Below are 26,859 nucleotides of genomic sequence, written 5' to 3'. Positions count from 1 at the left end.
GGTTGCATGTACAATAAAGCCTTGGGATATAATTTATAGATAAGGCCTAGAGTGCAATTATATTTATATAGTAGTATTAAATATAGTTAATGGTAACTTTGGACTTGTCAAGAGTTGACAGAAAAGCCCAAGACCCATTGAAACTAGTGTCTTATTTATCCCTTTTGGTCCCACTCCAAGCTACATACAAGAGCTCAATCGGAATGGCCCAAAAGGCTAGCCCAATTAGATAATCAGTTATATATAAGGAGAGAAACATACAGAATTTCATTAAAGTTTTTCATGAGACTTTTTCATAAGTGTTTTCATACAAGGAATGAAATGGTTTTGTATGTGAGTGTTGGACACTCCTATTCTCTCTTTGATGAAAACTGATTAAGAGACCACACATCTTGGGCATTAAGTGGAATTTGAGTGAAGATTAAAAGTATTCTCAAGTGCTTCTGTTCTTCGGTTTTGAATTTTACCGTACCAAGGTACGCTTTCTTGTTCTCTAATTCTGAAACTTACATAGTACATGTTATCAATTGCGAATGAAGTAGATCCGTTAATTTTTCCGCTGCACATATTTGCATGAGATACAAACACGTATTTCCATGTATTTTTCCAACAGATAGGCATAGCCAAATCGTCAAAACTAAAGTGTAGTTGAAAATAAATTTGACACAACAATCTGATCACAATAGGAACCCTAACGAAAAAATAAATAAATAAAACCCAATGAGGGTAGTTTAAAGGTTACCACTAACTTGAAGAATCCGCTACGATAAAATTGAAGTTACAACAATAAGAAATATACCCTATCTCAAAGTTGCTGTCTATAGTAGAACTTACTAATGCTATTCGACCATAACTCTAACCCAGTTGGACTCTTCTACGTTGTGGATCACTTCGATACAAGGGTACCCAATTCGAGTCTGACTTCACCACTTTTGATTCCTGAAGATGTTGGTGCAAATGTCTTCACATGAATACTTAAGTTATGTTTGGTAACAGTTTTTGTTTTCTATTTTCAAATTTTGTTTTTGGGAATATAAAGAAAAAACAATTTTCTTGTATTTTCAAAATTAAAAACACATTTGGTTCGTTGAAATTAAAAAAATAGTTTTTTGAAAAAAAAATAAAAAAATACTAAAATATGTTGTTACTAGGATTTGAACTCTAATGCTAACTAATTAAATGAGACAGATTCATTAAATTAAATGTGTGTTTTCATTAACTTTTGAAAACTAGAAACTGAAAACAGCCTTTTGCATGTTTTCAATTTCCTTCACAAATTGAGTTTTGAGAATAGTTTTTGTTTTCTATCCATTTTGGGTTGCCAAACAAGTTTTTTAGTTTCAAAAATAAAAAATTATTTTTAAAACAAAAAATAAAAGAAAAGCAATTACCAAACATACCCTTAATCTCCAATGTTTAAAAAAAACACAGTTTGGTACAAAAACCCTAGACACACATAATGTTGCAGCCGCTTCTCCAAGTTTACAGTGTTCTTCTTTATGATGAAAGTTATTAAAAATAGGGTCCGGTTAATGTATGCCCTTAGGGCAGACATTAAGCCATCAATTTTCGGAAACATTTTATGAAAAATTAAAAAAGTTGTAAAAATTGTTCAATTCTCGATAAAACTTTTTCAAAAAATGGTATATTATTGTGTGCCCTTAGAACACACGTTAGTAAAATCCTTAAAAATATTATTAAAACTTTCTATAATAATAATAATAATAATAATAATAATAATAAGTGGGATTGTTTAACCTTCTTTTTCTAATAAAAAAGAAAATAAGATGCTTTGAGGACATGGGTTAGTGAAAAGATAATGGTCATGGTTTTAAAAACCAGAACAGGCAAAAAATAGTTTTTACCCATGGTTCCCAGTTCAACCTGGTTTTTAACCAATTTTTACCAGCTCTAAGGGTTTTTACCAAACTGAACTAGTGCCCAATTTCCAATTAAACCGGCTAGTCTAGCCAGTTTTTAAAACAATGATAATGATGTTAACCTTTTGGATGAATACTGGATCTGATTTTTGAATTTAGTTATTGAATTTCTTTATATGCCCCTATTTTTTATTATTTAAGTAATATCATAATATAATACACAGAGTATTTTAATCAATAGAAGTAGAAATAACTAACTTTATGAGAGAGAGAGAGAGAGAGAGAGAGAGAGAGAAGGGAGAGTGCAATTTCCATGCAATTGGATTACATCCATGAATCAAGAGGGACGTTTCTCCCCACTGAGCTCATTTTCGTAAAATTTCCATATATTTGTTGCTTTCTTTCAAATCAAAGCTTTTTCTTTCAAGAAAAGGCCCATGATAAAGTGTAGCAAAGAGAGATGATTGAAGGAGACTACAAACTACATCTGAAAATTAACTCATCACTATTAACTCTATTTGTTTTGGAGTAAAATATTATTAAATGTAAAAAATTTTACATGTAAAAAATTTGCATGTAAAATATTTTTAGTGAAATTTTTTCAAGTGTTTGGTGTGACCTAAACACAACCCAACCACCACAAACCTAGTCACACTTAATGCATACAATATTTCTTATCACCTCCACTTCCATGCGATGGGATGACTCAAATTCAGCCAAAACCACACATTGCTCAGCATCCCAGGCTCCTCATTATATTGCTAAGCTTGTCAATAACAATTTCTGGATTGGCATATGATCCGTGAAGATTAATTGAATGATATTCCAACCCCTTCCACCGGGCTATCAAGGCGAAATGCGGCCGTCTGTAGTGGCTACTAATAATCTCCAAGACGACAGATTTTGGCAATGCATGTACTATGTGAGTTAGACCTGCACCATGAGCGCCAATAATAACTGAAGCATCTTGAATGGCTTGGACTTGCTCCTTCATGGGCATGTGTGCAAATAATCCATTGACAAGTTTTACTTTGCATACATGATTAGATGCCCAGTTATTTATCGAATCAAACACCTCTTGTTCATTACTAAGCCTCGATTCAACTTTACCACTGTGACGAGGATGAGCTAAATAATCTTCACGCCGAACAAACAGGACATTATAACCTGAAACTGGCTTTTCAACATGGTGTTTGTTTAAAGGAAACCCAAAAGCAGCCCTAATCAATTCCCCAAATTCAGATAATCGCGCAGTTCTTCGTTCATCAGGATTTTGCTGCAGATCGTGTGCAGATGCTCCATCACAATTTATTTGTTCAGACAGCCCCCTAAATAGTGCAGTCTCATAACCCAAAGGTGAGAAAATAGCATGGAGAAAACAAACTGGACCACTGAAGCTTTTAGCATATCGAAGGCTAGAAAACAATGCCTTCCATGTTTCTTCCATTGGTGCCTGAAAATTTTCCACCAAAGTAAGAGAGTGTTACTAAGACAGCTAAACATTGGTTAACACTCTATTTCTTTGGCAGAAAGATGAGCAGAAGAAACTCAGCAACAAATACGCAGATAGAAGAACATGATGACACTAGGCAAATGTTCTTCCGATAAATTAATAGAATAGCATTCATCATTAAGAGGCTGACTAACAACAGAAGCTACTCTTCCCTTGACAGGACACCCTTATTAATTTGATTTGCTGGAAAAACCACCACTTTAAGAAAGTTTCAATTTTGAAGTACATTCACTGGTACATACTGATGTACCTTGTCCCCACTTCTCTCAAAGCCTTGCAATTTCATCTCTCCTTTAATGGCCTATATATTTATAACATTCCTGCCTATAATAATTCACAAGCTGCAAAATGTAGATCACCAAATATTGAATTATCATTACTGGTCATGTCTAGATTTTTTTTTTTTTTTTTTTCTTGAAGAGAATGGTTGGAAGTGTCTGACGTTGAGCATCAACGAAGCCAGGAATCAAATACTCACTGGGAGTCTGTAGAGAAAGGAAAAGAAGCACCGTAGCAGTCTGCACTACAGCAGAAAAGGAAGGAAGCAGAAAAGGAAGAAGGCATATACATAAAGCTCAAACAATTAAAGGATCTCTTTCAATCGAATTATGGTCAGATCTCTTGCAATCTAAATTACACGCATTATATTGCAATTTATATTTCTTTTAACACATCTTGGAGCAAATTCTATACTATTGTTGAAAAGCGTTGAAATTTGACTAAATTCTTATTCTGACTATGTTTGACTTTTCTTGGAGTGGAATGAAAGTCTAAGGAAGTAATTTGGCATTCCTTGTCTACTAAGGAAGGTATATCTAGTCCACGAAGGAATAAATATTTAAGTCATATATACAAACAGTGCTACAAATGGTTTGGAGGCTTCACCTCAAGACTCCCTCCCATTGGGGAGAGGAGAAGACTATTAAAAGAACATAAGGGGGTTTCTTTAAATAGTAGCTTGATAATTCATTCGGAGTTGCAAGATGTCCGTATGCATGAGTTAAGTTTGTCTAATGTTTGAGTGATAGAGCGCCATTTGGTGTATAGCAGTTTTGGAATTGTGAGTGTCATATTTTTGAGCTTCTATTGAGAGGATTTTTGTAATAGGTTTATTTGTCTTTACGTTTGAGAGGGGATATTAGCTTGTTTGTTATTTTTGGTTGAACTTGAAAGTTGTAATTCATATCATTGATATAGATATTTTTGTTACCATTGCCGTTGGATCTAGGCATGGAGTCAACAAAACTGAGTTAAATTTTCTTGTCTTTTGTGGATGTTTTAACTTATTATTTGAGTGAATTCTCTTCCTCTAGCCCCAAATTACAACAAACTAGTATCAAGCCTCCACTGACACAACAAAAAGCCATTAAAAGTGAAATCCAGCTCCCAGACCTAGAAGCATCAGACACACAACCCTCTAAATGCAGGGCTGCTCTCACACATGACTCCTTCTCACCAGAAAATGCATCGGCAGTGGCTGCTCCCTAGCCACGCCGGAAGCCATGAATTGTATCAGTTGGAACTGCCGTGGGCTTGGGAACCCACGGCAAGTTCAGGAGCTTTCCAATATCGTGAAGGCAAAAGGTCCCAATCTCATCTTCTTGATGAAAACCAAAAAGAAGAGTGCATACTTGGAAAAGGTTAGGTGCCGATTGAAGTTTGACAATCTGTTTGTGGTTCCTCGAAGACACTTAAGTGGCGGTCTTGCTCTGTTGTGGAAGAACAAGTTGGACCTTCACATTCGGACTTTCTTGCCGCACCACATCAACGCAGTGGTAAATCCAAGGATTGATGACGCCTGGCGGTTTACGGGCTTTTACGGAGCTCCGGAGACTGTCAACTAGGAAGATTCTTGGTCCTTGCTTCGTTTCCTCAGTTCTCAATTAGATTTGCCATGGGTTTGTATTGGAGATTTCTACGAAATTACAAGATTGGAAGAAAACCTCAGGGGACCTGTATGGCCTGAGAAGCAAATGCAAGACTTCCAAGATTGCCTAGATTTTTGTGGGTTTAAAGACCTATAAAGCACGGGTGCGGGTGCGGGTGCGGGTGCGGGTACGGGTACGGGTGCGGGTACGGGTGCGGGACTTGGCAATTTTTGAAAAAAGTGGGTGCGGGTGCAGCGGGACTCGGCAATTAAAAAATTATTAAAAATATTTTTATTTATATTTTCTATATATTTTTACTATTAAAATATTCTTAAAAAACATATTACTAATTTACTATGCCTTGATTCACAAAACAAAGAAAGAAAAAAGCAAGAAACACAAAACACAACACAAACCAAAAAGAAAACACAAAACAAGCAACAAATATTCAAAATAAAATTAAGGAAGGATAGATTTAGGGTTTTTGGGTCTCATTTAGAGCCGATTTCGGCTATTGCAGCATGATTCGAGGCCTGTTTCGGCCGTTTCGGGCCTGTTTCGGCCGTTTCGGTCGCCGGCCGATACGGACCGATACGGCCGAAACAGCCCGATTCTGGCCGAATCGGCTCGAATCTGCTCGAATCGGCGCCGCGTCGGCGCGATTCAAGCCGCGTTGGCGCGATTCAAGCCGCGTCGGCGCGAGTCGGCGGGAAAAATAAGATGCCACGTGGCCGACGCGGCCGGACGCCGCACCGACGAGTCCCGCCGCGTCGGACGCGGGTGCGGCACCTCCGGTGCCGCGTCCGTGCATCCCAGTTAAAGACCTCAATTTCACAGGTCTACCATTTACTTAGAGCAATAGACGATATGAAGGTCCGTTGGTCTGGGTTCGTTTGGATAAAGCTGTTGCCTTGGCTAATTGGTTGATTAAATTCCCATCGATACGCCTCCATCATCTGTCAGGTTTTTCTTCAGATCATAAACCCATCTGGCTTTGCTCAGATGATGTTCACAGTCACTTCTACCCCCCCCCCCCCCCCCCCCCCTCAAAGCCTTTCCACTTTGAGGCTATGTGGCTGAAGGACGAGCGGTGTGAAGGGGTGGTGCATTTAGCGTGGGATATGTGCTCGACGGATGATCCTATGGGTAAGGTCCTGAAAATGGTCAGTAATTGTCAAACTCAGTTGATATCGTGGGATAAGCATATTTTTGGTAATATTCGATTTGCTTTAATCAGCAAGAGGAAAATGTTGGCTAAGGCTGAAACTGAAGCCATTTCAGGAAGAGGGAATGGGCAGGTGAAAACTCTGTTGGATGAGATTAATCAATTGATGGACATGGAACAGTGTATGTGGAATCAAAGGTCGAAAACAGATTGGCTTAGGGACGGAGATCAAAATTCTAAGTATTTTCATTGCCGAGCAACCGAAAGGAATAAAAGGAACTTCATAAGGGGATTGGAGGACCGTAATGGTTAGTGGGTTGATGATGAAAACAGGATTGGAGATTTGATTGTCAATTTTTACTCTAACCTCTCCTCTTCATCTAACCCAGTCATGTTTGATGAAGTGTTGAGTGGTGTTGAGCCTCAGGTTTTGCAGGAGATGAATGACAATTTGCTCAGACCCTTTCATGCCTCTGAAGTCCAACTTGCCCTTAAGCAAATGGAAGCTAACACGGCCCCTGGTCCTGATGGTCTTCCCCCCCTCTTTTACAAACAATTCTAGGCAAAAATAGGTGACGAAGTTTCTGTTGCAGTACTGGCAGTGCTTAACTCAGGTATAATCCCTCCGAACCTTAACCACACATTCATTACACTTATTCCTAAAATCCAAAGCCCGAGACGAATCACTGACTTTAGGCCTATTAGCTTGAGCAACATGTTATATAAGCTTATTGCTAAAGTGCTCGCTAATTGTCTGAAAAATTTCCTTCCTAAGCTGATTTCAGAAACTCATAGTGCCTTCATGGCAGGAAGACTCATCACCGACAACATCCTAATCACTCATGAGACTCTTCACTACTTGAAATCTAAGAGGACGGGTAAAATGGGGCTAATGGCGGTTAAGCTTGATATGAGCAAAGCTTAAGACCGCGTGGAGTGGAAAATAGGTGACGAAGTTTCTGTTGTAGTACTAGCAGTGCTTAACTTAGGTATAATCCCTCCGAACCTTAACCACACATTCATTACACTTATTCCTAAAATCCAAAGCTCGAGATGGGTCACTGACTTTAGGCCTATTAGCTTGAGCAACATGTTATATAAGCTTATTGCTAAAGTGCTCGCTAACTGTCTGAAAAAGTTCCTTCCTAAGCTGATTTCAGAAACTCATAGTGCCTTCATGGCAGGAAGACTCATCATCGACAACATCCTAATTGCCCATGAGACTCTTCACTACTTGAAATCTAAGAGGATAGGTAAAATGGGGCTAATGGCGATTAAGCTTGATATGAGCAAAGCTTACGACTGCACGGAGTGGGTGTATCTTGAAAAAATCATGGAAAAAATGGGGTTCAGCCGAAGATGGATATCACTCATGTCTATGTGCATCAGATCTGTCTCATATTCGATCTTACTAAATGGCCAACCACACGGTTTCATTTTGCCAGAAAGGGGTCTCCGCCAAGGCGACCCTCTGTTCCCATATTTGGTCTATTGGTGACTGAGAGGCTGCATGGTCTCTTGAAGAAAGCCGAAGCAGAGGGTAGCATTAGAGGGGTCTCCCTTTGCCAAGTTGGTCCTCGGTTTTCGCACCTCCTTTTTGCAGACGATAGCCTCATTTTCTGTAGAGCCTTTATTTCTGAATGCCAAAAGATTCAATCAATCCTTCAGCTCTATGAGCAAGCATCGGGTTAGAATATTAATAGGGGTAAGACTAATTTGTTCTCCAGCTCTAACACTCCAACCCTGACTCAAGAGGAAATTAAGAATTTTTTGGGGGTGGCTGCTAATCAAAGATATGAACATTATTTGGGTTTGCCTTCCTTGGTGGGTCGTGCAAAAAAGAAATCATTTAGCATCATCAAAGAACGAATCTGGAAGATATTTAAGGGTTCGAAAGAAAAGCTCTTATCCAAAGTTCGAAGGGAGATCTTAGTGAAGGCAGTTGTTCAAGCAATCCCCACTTACACCATGTCTTGCTTTAAACTTCCAAAAGGGCTGATCAAGGAAATTGAAGTGCTCATAAGAAAATTTTGGTGGGGATATAGAGGAGAGCAGAAGCGCATTGTGTCTTTCGAAGAGTGAGGGGGGCATGGGCTTCAGGGAGTTGAATAAGTTCAATGATGCCCTTCTGGCCAAACAGGTTTAGCACTTAAAAAACCATGAAGATTCTCTGTTTCACAAGGTTTTCAAGGCTAAGTTTTTTCCGGACTGCTCGGTTCTAGAGGCAACAAGCCATCACAAAGGATCCTATGCATGGAAAAGTATCCTCCAATCCAAACATGTTATCGAGTCGAGTTCAATTTGGAGAGTGGGTGATGGTAAGTCTATCAAAATCCAAGGGGATAAATGGCTTCCAAATCCAAATTGCAGAAGTATTATATCCTCGGTTTCCTCTCTTAGCCCGAATTCAACAGTGAGTAACCTGATTGATGAGGAGTCCCAGACCTGGATGACTGATCTGATTAAGCAAGAGTTCCTGCCCCATGAAGCTCGCATCATTGCTGGTTTACCTTTGAGTATCAATCATGCCCCGGATAAACAAGTCTGGTTTCCTTCCAGTCAGGGAACTTATTCTAGGCGAAGTGCGTACCAGATGCTAGCCAAGTCTGAAAGGAGTCTTGCTCCAAATTGCTTTAACATGGGACGAAGTAAAAGAATGTGGATTGGAATTTGGAGCTTGCAGGTCCCTCCCAAGGTAAAACACACGTTATGGAGAGCATTACATGAAGCTATCCCAACCATGCTTAACCTGTGGAAACGAAAAGTGGTCTCATCGGTCACATGTCCAAGGTGTCACTCAGCTTGTGAGGATACTATCCACTATTCATGGAGTTGCCCTGCTTTGAGGGTCATTTGGGAAGCTGATGCAGCAGGTCAGAAGCTACTAAAGCACAGATTCATGAGTTTTGCTGATTTAATGGAGCTGTTAGTGGAGATGAAGGATAGCTTTGACCTCAATCTGTTAGCTGTGATTTTCTGGATGATTTGGGAAAAAAGCAATTCTGATCGTGTGGGTGGTTGCTCTCTTGACCTTCGGACCATTCGAGCAAAGGCTTCGAGCTTTTTACATGAATTTTCCTCGGCTCAGCTACCTCACAAATGCAGCCATCAATAACTGGTAGTACTATTAGGTGGCTTCCCCCAAATCCTCTGGTGTATAAGGTGAATTTTGATGGGGCAACCTTTAAGGAGCTAGGTGCTGTTGGTTTAGGTGTGGTCATCCGAGACTCTGAAGGAATGGTTATTGGAGCTTTGGCTGAAAGAATACCTCTGCCATGTTCAGTAGCCACGGTGGGAGCCTTAGCTTGTAGAAGGGCAGTCTTATTTGCAAAAGAGATGAGCATTTTTGAAGCCACAGTCGAGGGGGAAGCTGAGATAGTCATCTCGGCCCTGAAGGATAGAATTATCAGTAATCTTGAGTTTGGCCATATTATTCAGGATTCCCTTGTATTAGCAAATGAATTTCGTTTATGTGATTTCTCTCATGTAAGAAGATTAGGCAATACTGTTGCCCACTACCTTCCCAGAAAAGCAAAATCTGGTAATGAGCTTCAGGTGTGGATTGAGTCCATCCCTAATGATTTAGCTCCTCTTGTGTACCAAGACTCTTTGTAGTTGTTATCTTTTTACATCAATGAAGTTAGCCTTCGGGTCTGGATTATCAAAAGTGAAATCCAGGTCTTCTTTTCTTCATACTAGGGTATTGTTTTGTTGTTGTTTTTTAAAAAAAATAAAAAATTTATAATTCGATAATTCGTGCAAGGTGGATTTGAACCCTAGACGTCTTCATAGTATTAGGGGATTTTCATACGTAGTTAAGATCTTACAAAAACAAACATCCCTAATCCTATGCTCAAAACATTAAAACTTAAATCTCCAGTTTTGCTTTCCTCATTATTATCCATTCCATTGCTTACTCAACAAGTCACAAAATGATAGCAGTAGACCTAAGTAATCATATTAATGTTATCACATGATCTTAAACAACTAGCATGAAATTGGAAGCACATCAAATAAATGCAGAGCCTACATACCGTACAGTGGCCATCCACAAAAACTACATTAGGTCGACTAGGCAATCCAGTAACTCTTGAAGATACATATGCACTGTACCAATCAGTAATGGTGTGAAAAAGGTTTGCATACTCAAAGCGCGTCACCAGCAGCGTCGGCTCCTCAACCCACTGCAAGTAAAGCCTTCCATTTAGAAATACAGAAGCAAAATTGGGGTGAATGATTTAGGGATGGCCATGGACCAGGTTTGGGTCGGTTATACCCAAACCTGACCTGAAACTTTTATCCACGGATACCCGGATCCCGATACCCATTAAGTATCTATACCCGATTTTTACTCGGATTTTTACCCATGGACACTCAAACCCGACCAAAACCGTTTTTAAAAAAAATAAACTTTTAAAAAAATATATTAGTTACAAACTGTTTTGGAGAGTCCAATATTAAATTCACATGAGATACTAATGGGTTTAAAGAAAAATATACATATAATCTAACTTCACATTAGATAAATTCCTTGAAGTACTTTTACATCATCTAAGAGCACAATCACCAAATTCCATTACCAGTCACATACAGTAATTTATCCAACCTTTAGCTCCCAGCATAATTAAATCGACAAAAAGCATATAATAAGTTCAACAAAATAAACAAAACATTGCACTGGAAAACTATGATGAGGTCAGTCACTAAAAATCAAACCAAAATCCCATAAAACTGCTACTGGAAAGTTAAGTACATATCACTGTCAGTGGCTTGGGTGCCAATACAATGACATTTTGTAGGCAACTCATCAGAATACAAAGCACCAATTTCTTTTGGTGATTGGGAAAACCCAAGGCCAGCTTCTAACGGCCAAATTAAAATACACCAGCTAGCCAAAGTTATCAAAAATTCCTAACCTGATTTGTGATGCCCCGGAAAAGCAACAATACCAGAAGTCTCATTGCTTTAGGGCCCAATCAAGAGAGAAGAGGTATAATCAAAACCAACTAAGCTAAAGGAGTACATGACCTGTTAGTTTCTTAACCTTCTTTCTCGGTTTTCCCATTTTAAGAGGATAACAAGGTCAAAAGCCTCCTAGACCAGCCATATTGCACAAATAGAAGTAAATCAGGTTAAAAGCAGTACAATACACAAAACGTGATTACATATATGTCAAAAGTAATGAATGAAGCTTTTTCTTGGTGGTTATTGAAAAATATGTTGTGGAACACCATTCTGATTGCAGTTCGAGGTATACACCAATTTTTTTTTTTTTTAATAGTATGGGTCGGGTTCGGGTAATATCCAAACCCAACCTGAGAATTTTTGGATCGGGTAGAATCCAACCCAATTATCTTTTACCCGTAATAATCCGGGTAATACCTAAAACTTTGTGGCCAGGTCGGGTACCTATTACCCAATGGGCTTGGTAATCCCTACAATGAATGATTAGGATTTTAAGAACTCTACTAAAGAAATTAAATCACCCATAGTTATTAAAAATAAATAATTAACATACAACATATACCAGTCTAAACAAGATTAATAAAACCAATTATGCATCTAAGAAGCTTATAACTCAACTAGTTGACACCTATGTTGCACAAACATGGCTAAAATGGCCAAGTACCCGCACCCATGTCATACCTGTACAGCCATACTTGAGTGGGTACCTGTGCAACTTAGGTGTTTAGTTTATTTGAACTTGGTTTGTACTTTAGACAACACTTTATTTGTGTCAATGTACTTCTTTGTTATTTATTATTGCCTTTAAATTAATTTTAAATATGTTTTTAAGCATTTTATTGGTGTTACTTAATTCTAAAACCTAAAATAAACATATTATATCAAAAATATTTAAAATATATACCAAATTATATTGATTAATCACCGTACTTGTGGTACCCATGCAATTTAGGTTGTCACCCTCTTGAAAATTTCAAGGAAACATTTAGGTTCAAATCCCCCTCCCAATTATAAAATTATGATAAAATCTATACACACACACACACACACACATATATATATAGGTTCAACTTACACTTGGTGTAAATTAACAGGAGTTAAACCTTTCTCTGACCATTGATTTTTATTAGATCTAATGGTAAATTAAACACTAGTTGCCATGTCATTAACCTTCTAAAAATAAGTGATGTCAAAGCATTAGAAGTCATTAACCTTCTATCAATAACAGGATTCCTTTGTTTGGGTTTCATCATTTTGGATACTAAAATATCCGCACACATTGCAATGAAGCTGACACGTCAGGCTAATAGTTTGTTAGTGATGATGTAATTGTTGATTACTGCTGATGTAAGCAATGAGTTAGCTACTGCTATGGTAAAGAGAACCTCGCGCATAAATACTTGCAAGGTGACAGAATAGAGGCATGAGAAAATAAGACTACACTTTTCTTCTGGAATCTCTCTATTTTTCTTCCTTCCTTATCTCTTTCTAATTCTTGGAGGTAGACTCCCTCGAAGTAGTCAAGAAGGTTCACTGTAATTGGTATCAGAGCAATGATCTAGCCATGGCAGAAGGTACCAGTACCAGATATTCCCAATTATTTGAGATAGTTGCTGGGTCTGGGGTAAAGCTGCAACAAGCCTTTGGATTAGCAAAGATCGAAGAGTACTGGATTAGCAGTAGGAGAGGTGCCTTCAAACCAGGAGATACAGGGCAGCAAACCAAACCATCAATGCTTGGCCTCCCCAAATCAGATTCCAAACCTAGGGTTTCAATTCATAATTAGCCCTGCTGTAATGGAAGAGAGGAGAAAGAAGGGCTTATGCTATTATTGTGAGGAGAAATGACATTTAGCTCATAAGTGTAAGACAAGCCCCAAGATTTTCCTCATGGAAACAGTCAATAATGAAGAGAACCAACAAGGAGTGCATTTAGAAGAGCTAGAACCAGCAATGATTGAAGGAAGGATTAAGGAGGAAACAAATGCTATGACTTACCCTAAAATATCATTATATGTTCTCTTGGGAAGCCTAAATCCTAGAACAATGATGTTAATAGGGTTTATAAAGGGAGTTAGGGTTACCATTCTTCTTGACCATAATCATAATTTCATCGATCCCTCTATTGTAACCAAACCTTCCTTAGTAATTCTAGGAGCAGCGATGGAAGTCCACATTGCAGATGGGTCTGTGATAAGGAGTGAAGGGGTCTGTAATAGGGTACTGATTACAATGCAGGGTCACACTTTCAAAGCTGATCTATTTGCTTTACCTATGGAAGGTTATGATGTGGTGTTGGGAATATATTGGCTAAGTACATTAGCGTTAATTCACTAGAACTTTAAACAACTTAGTATGAATTTCACATATGAAGGTCAGCAAGTTTTGTTGCAAGGTTTGAAATCAATGGGGCCAAGTTTTCAAGAGAATGAAGATTTTTTTAAAAAAATTCACCTAAGAAGGGTCTGGTACTACAGATTATGGTGTCAGAAATATTTCAACATTCACCTCAACCTAATGTAGCCTTACAAGAGCTAGTGCAACAATTTGCTCCTATATTTGATACACCAAAGGGGCTACCGCCAAATAGAGGACATGAGCATCAAATAGTGTAAAGGAGGGCATTCAACCTATCAACGTCAGGCCCTACAAGTATCCCTTCTACCAAAAGAATGAGATAGGGAAGATTGTGCAAGAGCTGCTGGAAACAGGGGCAATCAGACCTAGCAAAAGTCCATTTTCTTCACCTGTGCTTCTAGTCAAAAAAGCGGATGGCTCTTGGAGGATGTGTGTTGACTATAGAGCCCTCAACAAAGAAACATCAAAAGATAAGTTTCCCATCCCTGTTGTTGATGAGCTTTTAGATGAACTATGTGGTGCACAAATATTTTCTAAAATAGATTTATAGTCTGGTTATCATCAAATTAGAATGAAAGATTCTGACATTCATAAACAATTTCTTTGGCCTTAGTGGTAATACTTGTCAAAGGTAGAAACTGAAAAATTTGGCTCCTATGGGTCTTCTACAGCCACTGCCTATTTCTGATTAGCCATGGTTAGATATCTCTATGGACTTTATACAAGGATTATCCAGGTCTAACCACTTTGATGTCATTTTTGTTGTGGTTGATAGGCTCAGAAAATATGCACATTTTATTCCTCTTTCACATCCCGATACTGCTGCCAAGGTAGCCTCCTTATTCTTGCAGCATATCATGAAACTCCACGGTCTACCTAAGTCTATAGTCAGTGATAGAGATCTTACTTTCACTAGCCATCTTTGGACTAAGCTATTCAACCTTCAAGGTACTACCTTAGCTTTGTCATCAGCTTACCAACCCCAAACTGATGGTCAAACTAAAGTAGTCAATAAAGCTTTAGAGCATTACTTATGATGTTATGCAGGGGAGCACCCTAGGCAGTGGTCTTCATGGTTGGCATTAGCTGAGTTTTGGTACAATACAAACTTCCATACCTCTACTAAAACTAGCCCTTTTGAGGCCCTCTATGGCTATCGTCCTCCCACTTTACTACATTACATTCCTAATACTTCTAAATTGGCGGGCAGTGGATGCTCACCTTAATTCCAGAACAGTTGCTCCTGCTTTACTTAAGCAAAATTTGGTTGTAGCCCAAGAGAGAACCAAGTCTCAAGCTGACAAACATAGGACTGATAGGGAATTTCAAGAGGGAGATTGGGTCTTCCTAAAGCTTCTTCCCTATAGACAAAAGTCCTTGGCCACTAGAGCTAATCTCAAGCTATCTCCAAGGTTTTATGGACCATTTCAAATCCTTAAAAGGGTAGGTCAGGTTGCCTATAAATTGGATTTACCCTATCATTCCAATCTTCACCCTGTTTTTCATGTTTCTGGTTTGAAACCTAAACTGGGAGCTCATGTTCTACCCTTACCTAACCTACCACCAGTGGATTCAGATGTGTTTTATGCCCTGAACCTTAAGCCATTATTAAAGAAGGATGAAGAAGCTTTACAACAATGCTGTGACTGAAGTTTTAGTTCATTGGCAGGATACCCCTACTGAAGATGCGACTTGGGAGCTCCTCCATACTCTTCAACAACAATAAACCCACCTTGTGGGCAAGGTGCTTTGAGAGGGAGGTATTGCAATGAAGCTGACAAGTCAGCTTGTGTGATGTGCTGTTATTTTACTAGTAGATAGCTAAAGCTAATAGTTTGTTAGTGCTGATGTAATTGTAGAATAGTGCTAATGTAAGCAATTAGTTAGCTGGTGCTATGGTAGAGAGAACTTCACCGATAAATACTTGTAAGGTGACAAAATAGAGGCATGAGAAAATAAGACCAATTTTCTTCTTGAATCTCTCTATTTTTCTTCCTTCCTTATCTCTTTCTAATTCTTGGAGGTAGACTCCCCTCAAAGTAGTCAAGAAGGTTAACTACACAAATTCATAAACTCTCTAAAATACCTCTATTATTAAAAAAGAGTGATTTACTATTATTAAAAAAGGTCCTAAGTTTTCTTATCAAAAAAACAAAATTCTTAAGTTTTAGACTTTTTCATTTCTCTTCCTGTTTTGAATTACCACTTTTTATTTTAAATTTAAAAATTCAAACTTTTATCAGCTCTCATGTAGAGAAAGATTCTAAAAATTAGGGTACTATCTCTATCTCACTTTTAAATATTATTCCACATTAGCCACTAACTCACTTTTAGTTTCAAATAGTTTATTTGATTCACATCAGCCACTAACTCACGTACAAATAACTAATTAGAACTCACAAAGATCCTAAATTTTTTTAAACATTATCACACTAAAAAAGCGAGTCACGTACATCAAGGCATGCACAAAGGGTGTGTGATGAGGGTAGTGTGTGTGTTTGTGTGAGGAGCCAGCTCCAGTTAACGTTGTGGATGTGGAGACAAAGGAAGCAATTGAAGTGGCTCAGCTGAAGAGGAAAAAGAAGGAAAAAGAGCAAGAAAAGAAAGGAGGGAAAGAGAAAGAAACATCAACATAGTTTTGCCCTAGGTTTAGAAGCAAATAGCCAACTTTGTAATTGGGCTTAAATTTAGTTGATGCCCCCTTTCCTTCTATTGTACTCCAATTCTCAAACTTCAATGAAAAAAGTTAAACTTTATTTTATTCTTTTCCATCTATCTAATTTTTACTTGTCTGGCTGTATTTCCTGTCATTCTCTTTTCATTATAACAGTTGTAACATACTAACCTTTGATTAACTTAATCAACTTCTCTGGTTTTTCGATTTAATCTTAAACGAATTGTAATAAAATTACTAGACTAACTCCTAGGACTTAATAAAAATTTCAAACAACACTTACCACAAGTTGGACTTGGAATTCCAAAAGACCAATTTGCATTGCACATGCAGCCCGAGGAAGCAAGCAAGCTTCAGAATTTTACTCTATACTTAGACAATTTCACGAGGAGGCTAACTTGTCCTCAATTTGTGACCCTAGGGGCCAAACTAAGCCCAGATCCTGGCAAACGCTTTGAAACTTTTTATATAACTGTTAATTTACCTGAGGCTTGTGACTAGAGAAGTCGAACAAGGCCGAGGTTCTGTTTAACACTTAGAAATTTTCCAAACAAAAGTTAATTTACCCAAGGCTTGTGACCCGAGGAGTCAAACAAGGCTGAGGTTTTGTTTATCACTTAGAAATTTTCCAAACAAAGGTTAATTTACCCAAGGCTTATGACCTGAGGAGTCGAACAAGGCCAAGGTTCTGTTTAACACTTAGAAAGTTTCCGTACAAAGGTTAATTTATGTGGGGCAATTCATCTACCCATTTCCTCTTGCATCATCTAACATTTTCTTCAACCCAGATACTATGACCTTATTAGTAGCCTCGGCCTGGCCATTCCCTTAAGGATTAGCAGGCGTAGAATACTTGTTCCTGATCCCCAACTCTCCACAATATCTTTGGAAGGCTTTACTATCAAACTAAAGACCATTATCCGAGATCAGTGTGTGTGGAACTCCAAACCTGGTGATGATATTCCTCCAGATAAACCTTTTAGCATCCACGTCCCTAATGTTAGTAAATGGCCCGGCTTCTACTCACTTGGTAAAATAGTCCGTCCTAATGAGGAGCCACCTTCGGTTCCCTATAGCTCGAGGAAATGGTCCCACTATATGCAAGCCCCACTGAGCAAATGGCCAAGAACTGGAAAGTGGATTCAAGACTCACCCTGGTTGATGAATATTTGGGGCATATCTTTGACACTAGTCACACTTCCTCATATACTCTTGAGAAGCCTTCTGCATGCTCGGCCACCAATATCCTTGGGTGAGGGCTCTATGGGCCAAAGATCTCCCTCTTGTATGACTCCCACGTATCCCCTCATGCAATTCTTCTAACAAAGGCCCCACTGCCTTAGGATGCACGCACAATAAGTATGGCCCCATATAAGAGCGCTTGTACAACTTCTATTCTTCGAACAACCAATATCGGGTAGCTTTCCTATATACTTTTTCTGCCTCCCCCTTGTCCTCAGGTAACAAACCTTGCTCCAAAAACATCACTAAGGGGTCCATCCAGCTCGGCCCAACTTGGATGCTATGTACCCCGACCAAGGGCTTCTCTGTAAGACTGGAACTAGCCATATCTTCAATAATAGCAACCCAAGGTAGATTTGTCCCCAGAGAAGTTGCCAGCATAGCTAAAGAGTCTGCATGAGAGTTCTGTCCTCTCGGGATCTGCTTTAGAGTAAAGCTCTTGAAATGGACCCGAGCTTGTTTTACTTTAGCAAGGTACCCTGCATTCTTTCATCCCGGGCCTCAAACTCCCCATTGACTTGGCCTACCACCAACCGAGAATCAGAATATAACTCTACCACTTCCCCTTTTAATTGGCTCACCATTGTCATTCCAGCCAGCAAAGCTTCGTACTCAGCCTTCTTGTTGGTAGCTATAAAACCCAACCACAATAACTTTTCCATTACTAGCTTCTCGGGGGTTATCAACACGATCCCTACCCTTGCTCCTTTTCGGTTAGCTGCACCATCAATATAAACTTCTCAAGGGGGAATAGCAAAGGCCGAGGTGGTCATAACACCCATTGCTTCCTTTCCCCCATTTGTTGCACCCTCAGTAAACTCCGCCACAAAGTCTGCTAGGACTTGCCCTTTTATGGCAGTGCGAGGCATATACCTGACATCATAAGCACCCAGCATGGTTCCCCATTTAGCAATTTTGCCTGTATAGTCTAATTTTCGTAAGAATGCTTGCAAGGGGAGTTGGGTGAGCACCACCATAGTATGTGCCTGAAAATAATGAGAAAGCTTCCTGGTGGTGTGCACAATGGCCAGTACTGCCTTTTCCAGGAGTAAGTAGCATGTCTCACCTCCTGCAAGGACTTGCTGATATAGTAAACAGGTCTTTGGATCTCATTCTCATTTCTGACCAGGACCAGACTAATAGCATAATTTGTAACTGCCAAATATGCATACAACGCTTCCTCTTTCTCGAGACTAGAAAGGATTGGGGGGCTTGACAAATACTGCTTGAGTTCCTCAAAGGCCACCACACACTCCTCGGTCCATTGAAAGTTCTTCCACTTATGGAGGAGCTGGAAAAATGGACGACACCTATCTGCTAACCAAGAGATGAACCTATTCAAAGCTGCTGCCATCCCTGTTAACTTTTGCACTTCCTTGGGATTCCGAGGAGGATGCAAGCTATTTATGGCCTTAATCTGATCGGGATTGACCTCAATTCCTCAATGCGTTATCATGTAGCCTAGGAAATTTCCCGAGCTGACCCCAAAAGAACACTTAGATGCATTCAAGCATAGCTTATGCTCCCTTAACACCGAGAATGCCTCCCCCAAATCTGTTAAATGCTCTACAACCTGCCTACTCTTTATCACCATATCATCAATATACTCCTCCACGTTCCTCCCAATTTGTGATTCAAACATACGCGTCACTATTCTTTGATACGTGGATCTTGCAATCTTAAGGCCAAAGGGCATCACACGATAGTGATAATTCCCAGTAAGAGCACGAAAAGCAGTCTTCTCCTGATTAGACAATGATAAAGGTATCTGATCCGAGGATGCCCCACTGTTGCATCCACCAATTGATCAATCCAAAGAATGGAAAAAAAGTCCTTCAGGTAAACTTTATTCAAATCCGTGAAATCCACACATACACGCCACTTCCCATTCTTCTTTTTCACTACCACAATAGGATCCACAGGATGATGCGTGATTGCTGACACCAAACATTGCCTAGCCATTGCCTGGCTACCAACCAGCTCCCCCACTCTTCCTTGTGTAGGATACTTGACTTTCAGATGCAGGGTTGAAGACACTGCATTCATAGCATAAAGCCAGGGTCTGGCCAAGATAGCTATGTAAGGGGAATAAGCTTTTACAACAATAAAGTTGACCTGCACCTCCTCGTCTCCAGCTTGTACAGATAACCTTATCATCCCACGGAGGACCACCATCCTCCCATCAACACCAACCAATGGTGAATCAAATCTTTCTAGGTCCTCGGGTTTTAAATTTAGCCATTTATACAAATCAGGATACATGATCTCCGCTTCGCTTACCTGGTCAACCAGCACCCTCTTTATCTCATACCCACCAATCCTTATAGTGACCACTAAGGCATCATCATGCGGCTGGAATGTGCCTTTTTTATCCTCCTTAGAAAAACCTAAAGTAGGGGTAGCCATCACCCTAGCTTTTTTAGGAGACTGATTCTTAACTTCTAAGTCAAGGCCCCCAACCACAGACATGACCCTAGAACAAGTCCCAACATCACCCCTTGGCTTGGCAAAGATCACATTAATGGTGCCCAATGCCGGCCGAGAAGCACCGTCCCTATGAAACCCAACTCCCAAGTGCCCAATCTGACTTGTAGGGTGATGCAAGAATTGACTGAGTCTCCCTGCCTTCACCAATTGATTTAAGTGATCCTTCAGAGTCCTGTAGTCCTCCGTTATGTGTCCTCTGTCCTAATGATACTGGCAATAGAGGCTCTGGTTCCTTCTAGATGAGTCCCCACCCATCTTATTAGGCCACTTAAAGTAGGGTTCATTTTTTATCTTCTCTAATATTTGATAGATTGGCTCTTTAAACAGTGCATTGACCACTTGAGCCCCCGTAAATGGTGTCTAGCTGGGGAAATCCCTTCTGGGATGGCTATTGTGATATCCTCCTCCCCGAAGATCCCTCTTCTCTAGAAACATCTTAGCTTTACCTTTTCTCTATATCTGATTTTCCTCCACTCGTTTATATTTATCTATGTGATCCATAAGCTAGCGCATATTCAAAGCAGACTTCATCGTTAATGATTTCCTCAACTCATGCTCCGTAGGGAGCCCTACCTTAAAGGTTCTCACTGCCACATCCTCAAAGTCTCCATCTATTTCGTTATACGTTTCCCAATATTTGTCCGAGTAACTCTTGAGAGTCTCTCCCTCCCTCATCGTCATGGACAAAAGAGTCTACTGGCTTGGGGACTCTACAACATGTTATAGACCTAGCACCAAACGCTCTTGTCAGGTCTTCAAAGGACCTTATTGACCCCTCTTCCAAGGCATCAAACCATCGCATGGCTACTGGCCCGAGGCTGGAGGGGAAAACTTTCCACATGAGGGCTTCATTACCAGAGTGAACTGCCATCTTCTTATTAAAGTGGCTCACATGCTCCAAAGGGTCAGTCCTCCCATTGTAAATGGTGAAAGTCGGCTGTGAAAACCAATGAGGAAGCTTGGCCTTGTTAATTCTCCTAACAGAGGGTGATTTGGAAATTTGCTAAAGGGCTTTACTCATCACATTATTCCCCATGCCATGGTGAGACGACCCTTTCTCACGCTTGTACCTGTCCTTTTCCAGTTTGTCTTGGCGCGAAGATGCTGAAAAGGATTCGCTAGATGGCGTTCAATACCTATGGCGGTATGAGTGATCCCTACTTCCCCCTGACCATCACTTGATGGGAGTGATGGACTCCTTCTAACACGCTCCTTACGCCGCAGTTTCCTGCGCAGGTGATCTATCTCCAGTTGTAACTTCCGTGTTTCTTGGTCATGGGAAACATGACTCCTTGTCCTTGAGGGACTCCTCTCTGTACGCTCTGTGTGGTAAGACTCCACCATAACACTTGGTGTACGTTGCCTATCTCTCCTTCGCTCTAAGTTGACAAATTGGTTTTCCCTTTGTGAGCCTACGGATTCCTCCCTATCTTGCCCCACGTTAGCCATGATTACTCAAGACAAACCCACAGCACCTTGATGTTCCCACAGGCGACGCTAATTGTAAAGACTCAAAATATCAAATAGCCTAAGCCCACTTAGAACAGTGAGGTTTACACGGTTCAACTAGGCCCAAATCAACATAATTGTAAGAGAGTGGATCAAACGAAAAGGGTGGGCTTAGCTCGAGGATAAAAACAGGGAAGAAAGACTAAGGATCATATATCATGGAAGTAAATGGCTCGTTACAGGCTTGCTCAATGAGGCAATTAATACACTGAATGTTACACTGTTCACGCTCTTCTCTGAAATGCTCTTGGTTTCACTCTTATTTTTTTGGTCCTTCTGCTTTTTATCCCTTTCTCTGGAAATTTCCTTTTTCTTATATACTCCATTTTCCTTCACATCTTGACCCCCTATCTTTACCTAACCAAATTCTCATCATGACACCTGTCTCTTTAAACATTTGCTGAAGGTGGTAAAAGGAGCTGCTTAGCTGTGAATTACACTGTTCAGGTTACTTCCTCATCAATGCAACTGATAAAGTTGTTGCCCACCATTTAATGCAGAGGCAACAGGCTACTTCTCGCTGGAAACTTCCCCTACCCTCCATGATTCTCTCTCCTCGGCCTATCCTTCCCACCTAGAGCTCTCAAGAGTCTTTTGTCTCTTCTCCTCCTCTCCTCGAGTGAATTCCCTCTTCGGGCATGTGATGCCTCAATAACAATACTAACAGCTCAACAATCCCTTCCTCGGTCCTCGGGCCCCCACAGCATATATCCACACAAATGTATTCAAAAGCTACTAAACTTTCTGTATTCAAGGTGATTTTAAAAATTCAATACAAATTTAATTAATTATTTATTTTTAGTTATTTTTATGGATTTTTTTTTTACTAATTGACCATCTTTTAAGATTATAAATAACTTCATATATAACTCCAATTAAAAAATTATTAAAAAAAACTAATAACATGAAAGCCTTTTCTATATAAAAATAATTAATAGCATTCAATATTTGGGGGAGGGAAATTTCAACCAATTGAGCTATTACTAAAAAAAAATTATATCATGGCTAAAATATGGTGTTTACATATTTTTAATGTCTAATCATCACAACTCAAAAATAAGGTTGAAATATTATTTTGTGAAACTTTTATATAACAAATTATTGTGTACTTTTGTTATGTCCATAAATTTTTTACATAGCACAATCTAAGGGTGTGCACGGTTCGGTAGGGGCGGTTTTTTTTCAAATTTATTACCGAACCGATAGAGATTGGTTTTTTCATAATTGGAACCGATGCACACTGCTTAGGGTTGGTTTTCCGACCTATAGCGGTGCGGTTTAGTTGGTTTGGTTGGTTTGAAATATTAAAAAAAAAAAAATTGTTTTTTTTAATAATAAAAAAATTGGGCTTTTAAGCCCAATATCAATATATGAACCTGTTCAAGAAACTTGTGCCAAATAATTCAAGAAACCAGTGCCAACCTAGTCACACATAAAATAGAAGCAAAAGAAAAGTCAAATTAAAAATAAAATAAAATAAGTAAAAATGCCAAATAATATTTTTCTACTTCCAGCCAACAGACAAAAGCATATTCCAAAACAATATGTCATTTATTATTTTATTTTATGCCTATGATACACATGACACTCAGAGAGTCAAAAACCTCACCAAATACAAAACAGTAAAACACTCTCTCAAACACAGACAAATACAACACAAGCTCTCACCAATAAATCAAAATCATAAACTTCACCTCTCTCACAAGCCTAAAAGGCTAAAACCCATTGTACCGTATTTTACAACCCCAAAAAACTACGAAGTACATGAGATTTTCCATGCTTAAAAATCATTAAGAATCATTCATGCTTTCAAGTAGAGGCTTACCGTTGGTTGCCGTGACTAGTGAGCGACGGCAAGAACTGAGGTGAACGGCAAGAGCCCAGGTGAGCGTTGCTGCGTCAGCGTCAGGCAAGAGGCGAGAGCAAGAGAGAGAGTTAAAGGATAGAGCAGACAAAAGAATGAATTTATACCGTCCAGAATCTAAAAACCTAAAGCCAAACGCACCGTTTTGCTTCTTTTTTTTTTTAAATAACACCCATATGAGTCATACGACGTCGTTTTATTAAAAGAAATTACAATCAGAAGTTCAAAACCAGTGAAACGACGCCATATCCAAACTGGGGGGGGGGGGAAACAAATACTGGGTCTAGTATCGGTTCGATTCGGTGTAAATCGGGTGTGGTATCATTTGATCCGGTGACTGCACCGCACCAGCGTCAGAACGGGCTTTGCCCTCCAAACGTTGGCCTCAACTCAATCGGTCGGCGCTGGTGTCGAGTTGGTGTCGTCGGTGCCAGTCGGTTGGGTCGGCTCCGGTAAGGATTTGCTCACCCCTAAGCACATGCTTCCACTTTTACTAAAATTTTATTAAAATTGCTCATATTACTACAATTCTTACATGTGATTGGGCAATTGCCTTGCATTTAAAATTTACTTCAATGTTTACGGGTTTAAATACTCCCTATTTGGACTCCGGAGTAATTATTATGCTAAATATGTATATATGTGCAACTACACAATTATTTTTGTCTATTTTAATTCAGAGATGAGTTCAAAAAATACACCTATGACTTATACCAATGATGTAGAACATCGTCAAGTACTACGAAGATATTATGATTGACATAGTTGAGAAAGAGAAGACAATGAAAGCAGACAAATTCGATTGGCAAGACGTCGTACAAATTATGCAAGACAAAGATAACAAACTTTGGGTGGTGATATTACTTTAGTGGGAAGTCCAGCAAATTTAAATCAAGACGTTGTGCATTCTAATTCAACATCATCATGTGTATCACTGATACCACCTAATCGCAAGGCTACACCAAGTTGTCGTCTTACGCATATCCGTAACTTGGCGCAAAATATGCCAGTTGAGCAAAATGCTAAGCAAGAAACTAATGGCGAGATCATAATTTTGTACCTTTTAAAAAATATTCATTGCTTGGACTATTATTATTTTGGGGAAAATATAATTTTTGGCATGTTAGTTTTATGTCAGTATCAAGAACAATACTAACTTAATGTTTACTAGCCTCTGAGCACGCTTAACTTAATGTTTACTAGCCTCTGAGGCTCTTCTATTTGTTAGGGTAAAAGTCAATAGTTTGCATAAATTATAATTTAGGATTAATATATTTTTCAATCGCAAAAAAAAAGCCTAGAAGTGTGATGAAAAAATTATTTCACCACAAACGCTTAACACTCATTACACCCTTAAGTTTTGTTGTGATTGAAAAATAAATTAATACCAAATTATAATTTATGCAAATTATTGACTTTTACCCAAATAAATATAAGAGTCTCTGAGAACGCGCTCATGCGAGTGTTGAGAGGCTAGTTCTTTTTTTACTTCTAAAAATGCCTATAATTTAATTACCTTATTTTATTCCTAGAACATAAAAATGAAGTTAACACTGTAAATTGACAAAAATTAAAAACAAAAAACCTACTCACGCTTATAAAACTATCCCATGTTCTATAAAACTTCCCACTACTCTATCTATGCAACCAAAACTACTCCATGTAACTATAAAAATAAAAAATTAAAAAATAAAAATAAAAACTACCCCATGTTCTTAAAAAAAACCTACCCCAAGCTCCTATTAAAAAAAAAATCATTAAAAGCAGTGATGAGCTAGTATATATTAAAGTCTAATGCAACTAATCTATAATAATTGATTAATAAAAACAAAAAAAGAGAACAGACCTCTTGGCAGTGGAAATGGGTCGACCCGACGACCCGGGCGGACTCAATTAGAGCTCTCATGGGGTGCGTTGCAACCCCATGTCGAGGCACGTATCGATCGAGGAAGTCATCGTCCGCAAGCCTACGTGGCGAGCCACTGAACCGGAGCCCACCGTCGAGCTCAAACGCACCGTTTTGGAACTTGGGCAATTCCTCCTCTTCGGTCCTCCCCATCACATCTTCCAACCTCTCACCTCCCATGGACATCTTGACCCGACCTGGATCCATCCGTATCCTCCCGCCCTCACACACAGAGCTCTGCAACGTGTCGCTGTGATAGCACCTGAACCATCCTCCTTCTGAAGTGGAGAGGAGATCTTGGCGGTTAGAGAAACCATTACCGAAAAAGGCCTCACAGGAGCGTGACGGTGGAGGGGAGTGGTGGGACCAAGGGAGATAAGATGGGAGGATCGGCCAAGGTTTCAGATAACGGTTGTTATGACCGTTGAAATGGTGGTTAGTTACAGTTGGAGAAGAGGGAAGAGGTGGTAGTTTGGAGTGGGAAGTGAAGTAGAGGTAGAGGAAGTTGAGGACGAAGAGCAATAGGACCATCTGGATAAGCCATTTGTTAATCTTGCTTAACATTCTTTTTTTTCCCCTCCGAAAAAAAAATTGTACACTGCTCAGGAGAGTTTTGAAACCGGATGGCCCGATTTGAAACTCTTGGCTAAGTCTTAAGTTTTGGACTTTGATAATGGTAGTGTTGGAGAGAGAGTTTGGGTAGGTATAAATTGGATAATTGGTAAAGGGCGTGTGATTAGTGACATTATAGTTGGTATAATCTATTTCTATATTTATATTTATAGTCTACACCATAGTTAGTAATACTAGCCTCTGATCACGCGCTCACGCGCGTGCTCAGAGGCTCTTCTATTTTTTGGGTAAGGGTTAATGTAGAGCATTTATTATAATTTGGAATTACTACTTTTTTCAATCACCAAAAAAAACCTAGGGGTGTGATGAAAAATTATTTCACCACACATAATACTCATTTTTATCATAAGATTGTTTGCAATTTGTTGAACTCCGAAATCAACTTTATAACCAACTACTCTCTGAGCACGCGCGTGAGCTCTTCTATTTTTTGGGTAAGGGTTAATCTAGAGCATTTATTATAATTTAGGATTATTACATTTTCCAATCACAAAAAAAAAACCTAGGGTTGTGATGAGTATTATGTGCGGTAAAATAATTTTTCATCATACCCTTAGGTTTTTTTTTGTGATTGGAAAATGTAATAATTCCAAATTATAATAAATGCTCTAGATTAACCCTTACCCAAAAAATAGAAGAGCCTCTGAGCGCGTGCTCAAAGGCTAGTTAACCCTAATTTGAGTACATAACAACATTACTTAAATTACTCTTTTACCCATCTATCAATATCACACATGGTTTTCTTTGGACAAAAATTTGGCTTTACTTGTCATCAAGTACCTAAATCAAATACAAA

The 26,859-nt window shown here is 39.2% G+C and overlaps 1 protein-coding gene and 1 pseudogene across 1 annotated transcript; both read right to left on the bottom strand.

Annotated features, from left to right (window-relative positions):
• Window positions 1–2,344: 2,344 nt before the first annotated feature.
• LOC142614563 (beta-1,2-xylosyltransferase-like) lies at window positions 2,345–26,173 on the bottom strand. The gene is made up of 3 exons (XM_075787096.1): window positions 25,371–26,173; window positions 10,461–10,610; window positions 2,345–3,333 (listed from the first exon to the last, which is right to left on the bottom strand). The coding sequence occupies exons 1-3, from the start codon at window positions 25,992–25,994 to the stop codon at window positions 2,614–2,616; spliced, it is 1,494 nt and encodes a 497-aa protein (XP_075643211.1). The 5' UTR covers window positions 25,995–26,173; the 3' UTR covers window positions 2,345–2,613.
• Window positions 19,106–21,172, bottom strand: LOC142617290 (uncharacterized; annotated as a pseudogene).
• Window positions 26,174–26,859: the final 686 nt, after the last annotated feature.

Source organism: Castanea sativa, chromosome 11 (assembly GCF_040712315.1).
Source record: "Castanea sativa cultivar Marrone di Chiusa Pesio chromosome 11, ASM4071231v1".
Lineage (NCBI taxonomy): Eukaryota > Viridiplantae > Streptophyta > Magnoliopsida > Fagales > Fagaceae > Castanea > Castanea sativa.
This window is presented reverse-complemented; position numbering and strand designations above follow the sequence as displayed.

Coding starts and splice junctions, on each gene's coding strand:
- LOC142614563 (XM_075787096.1), bottom strand. CDS start 25,994: ATGTTAAGCAAGATTAACAAATGGCTTATCCAGATGGTCCTATTGCTC. Junction 10,611..25,370: donor CCCATTTCCACTGCCAAGAG/GTCTGTTCTCTT, acceptor CTTTACTTGCAG/TGGGTTGAGGAGCCGACGCT. Junction 3,334..10,460: donor TTGTGGATGGCCACTGTACG/GTATGTAGGCTC, acceptor GAAAATTTTCAG/GCACCAATGGAAGAAACATG.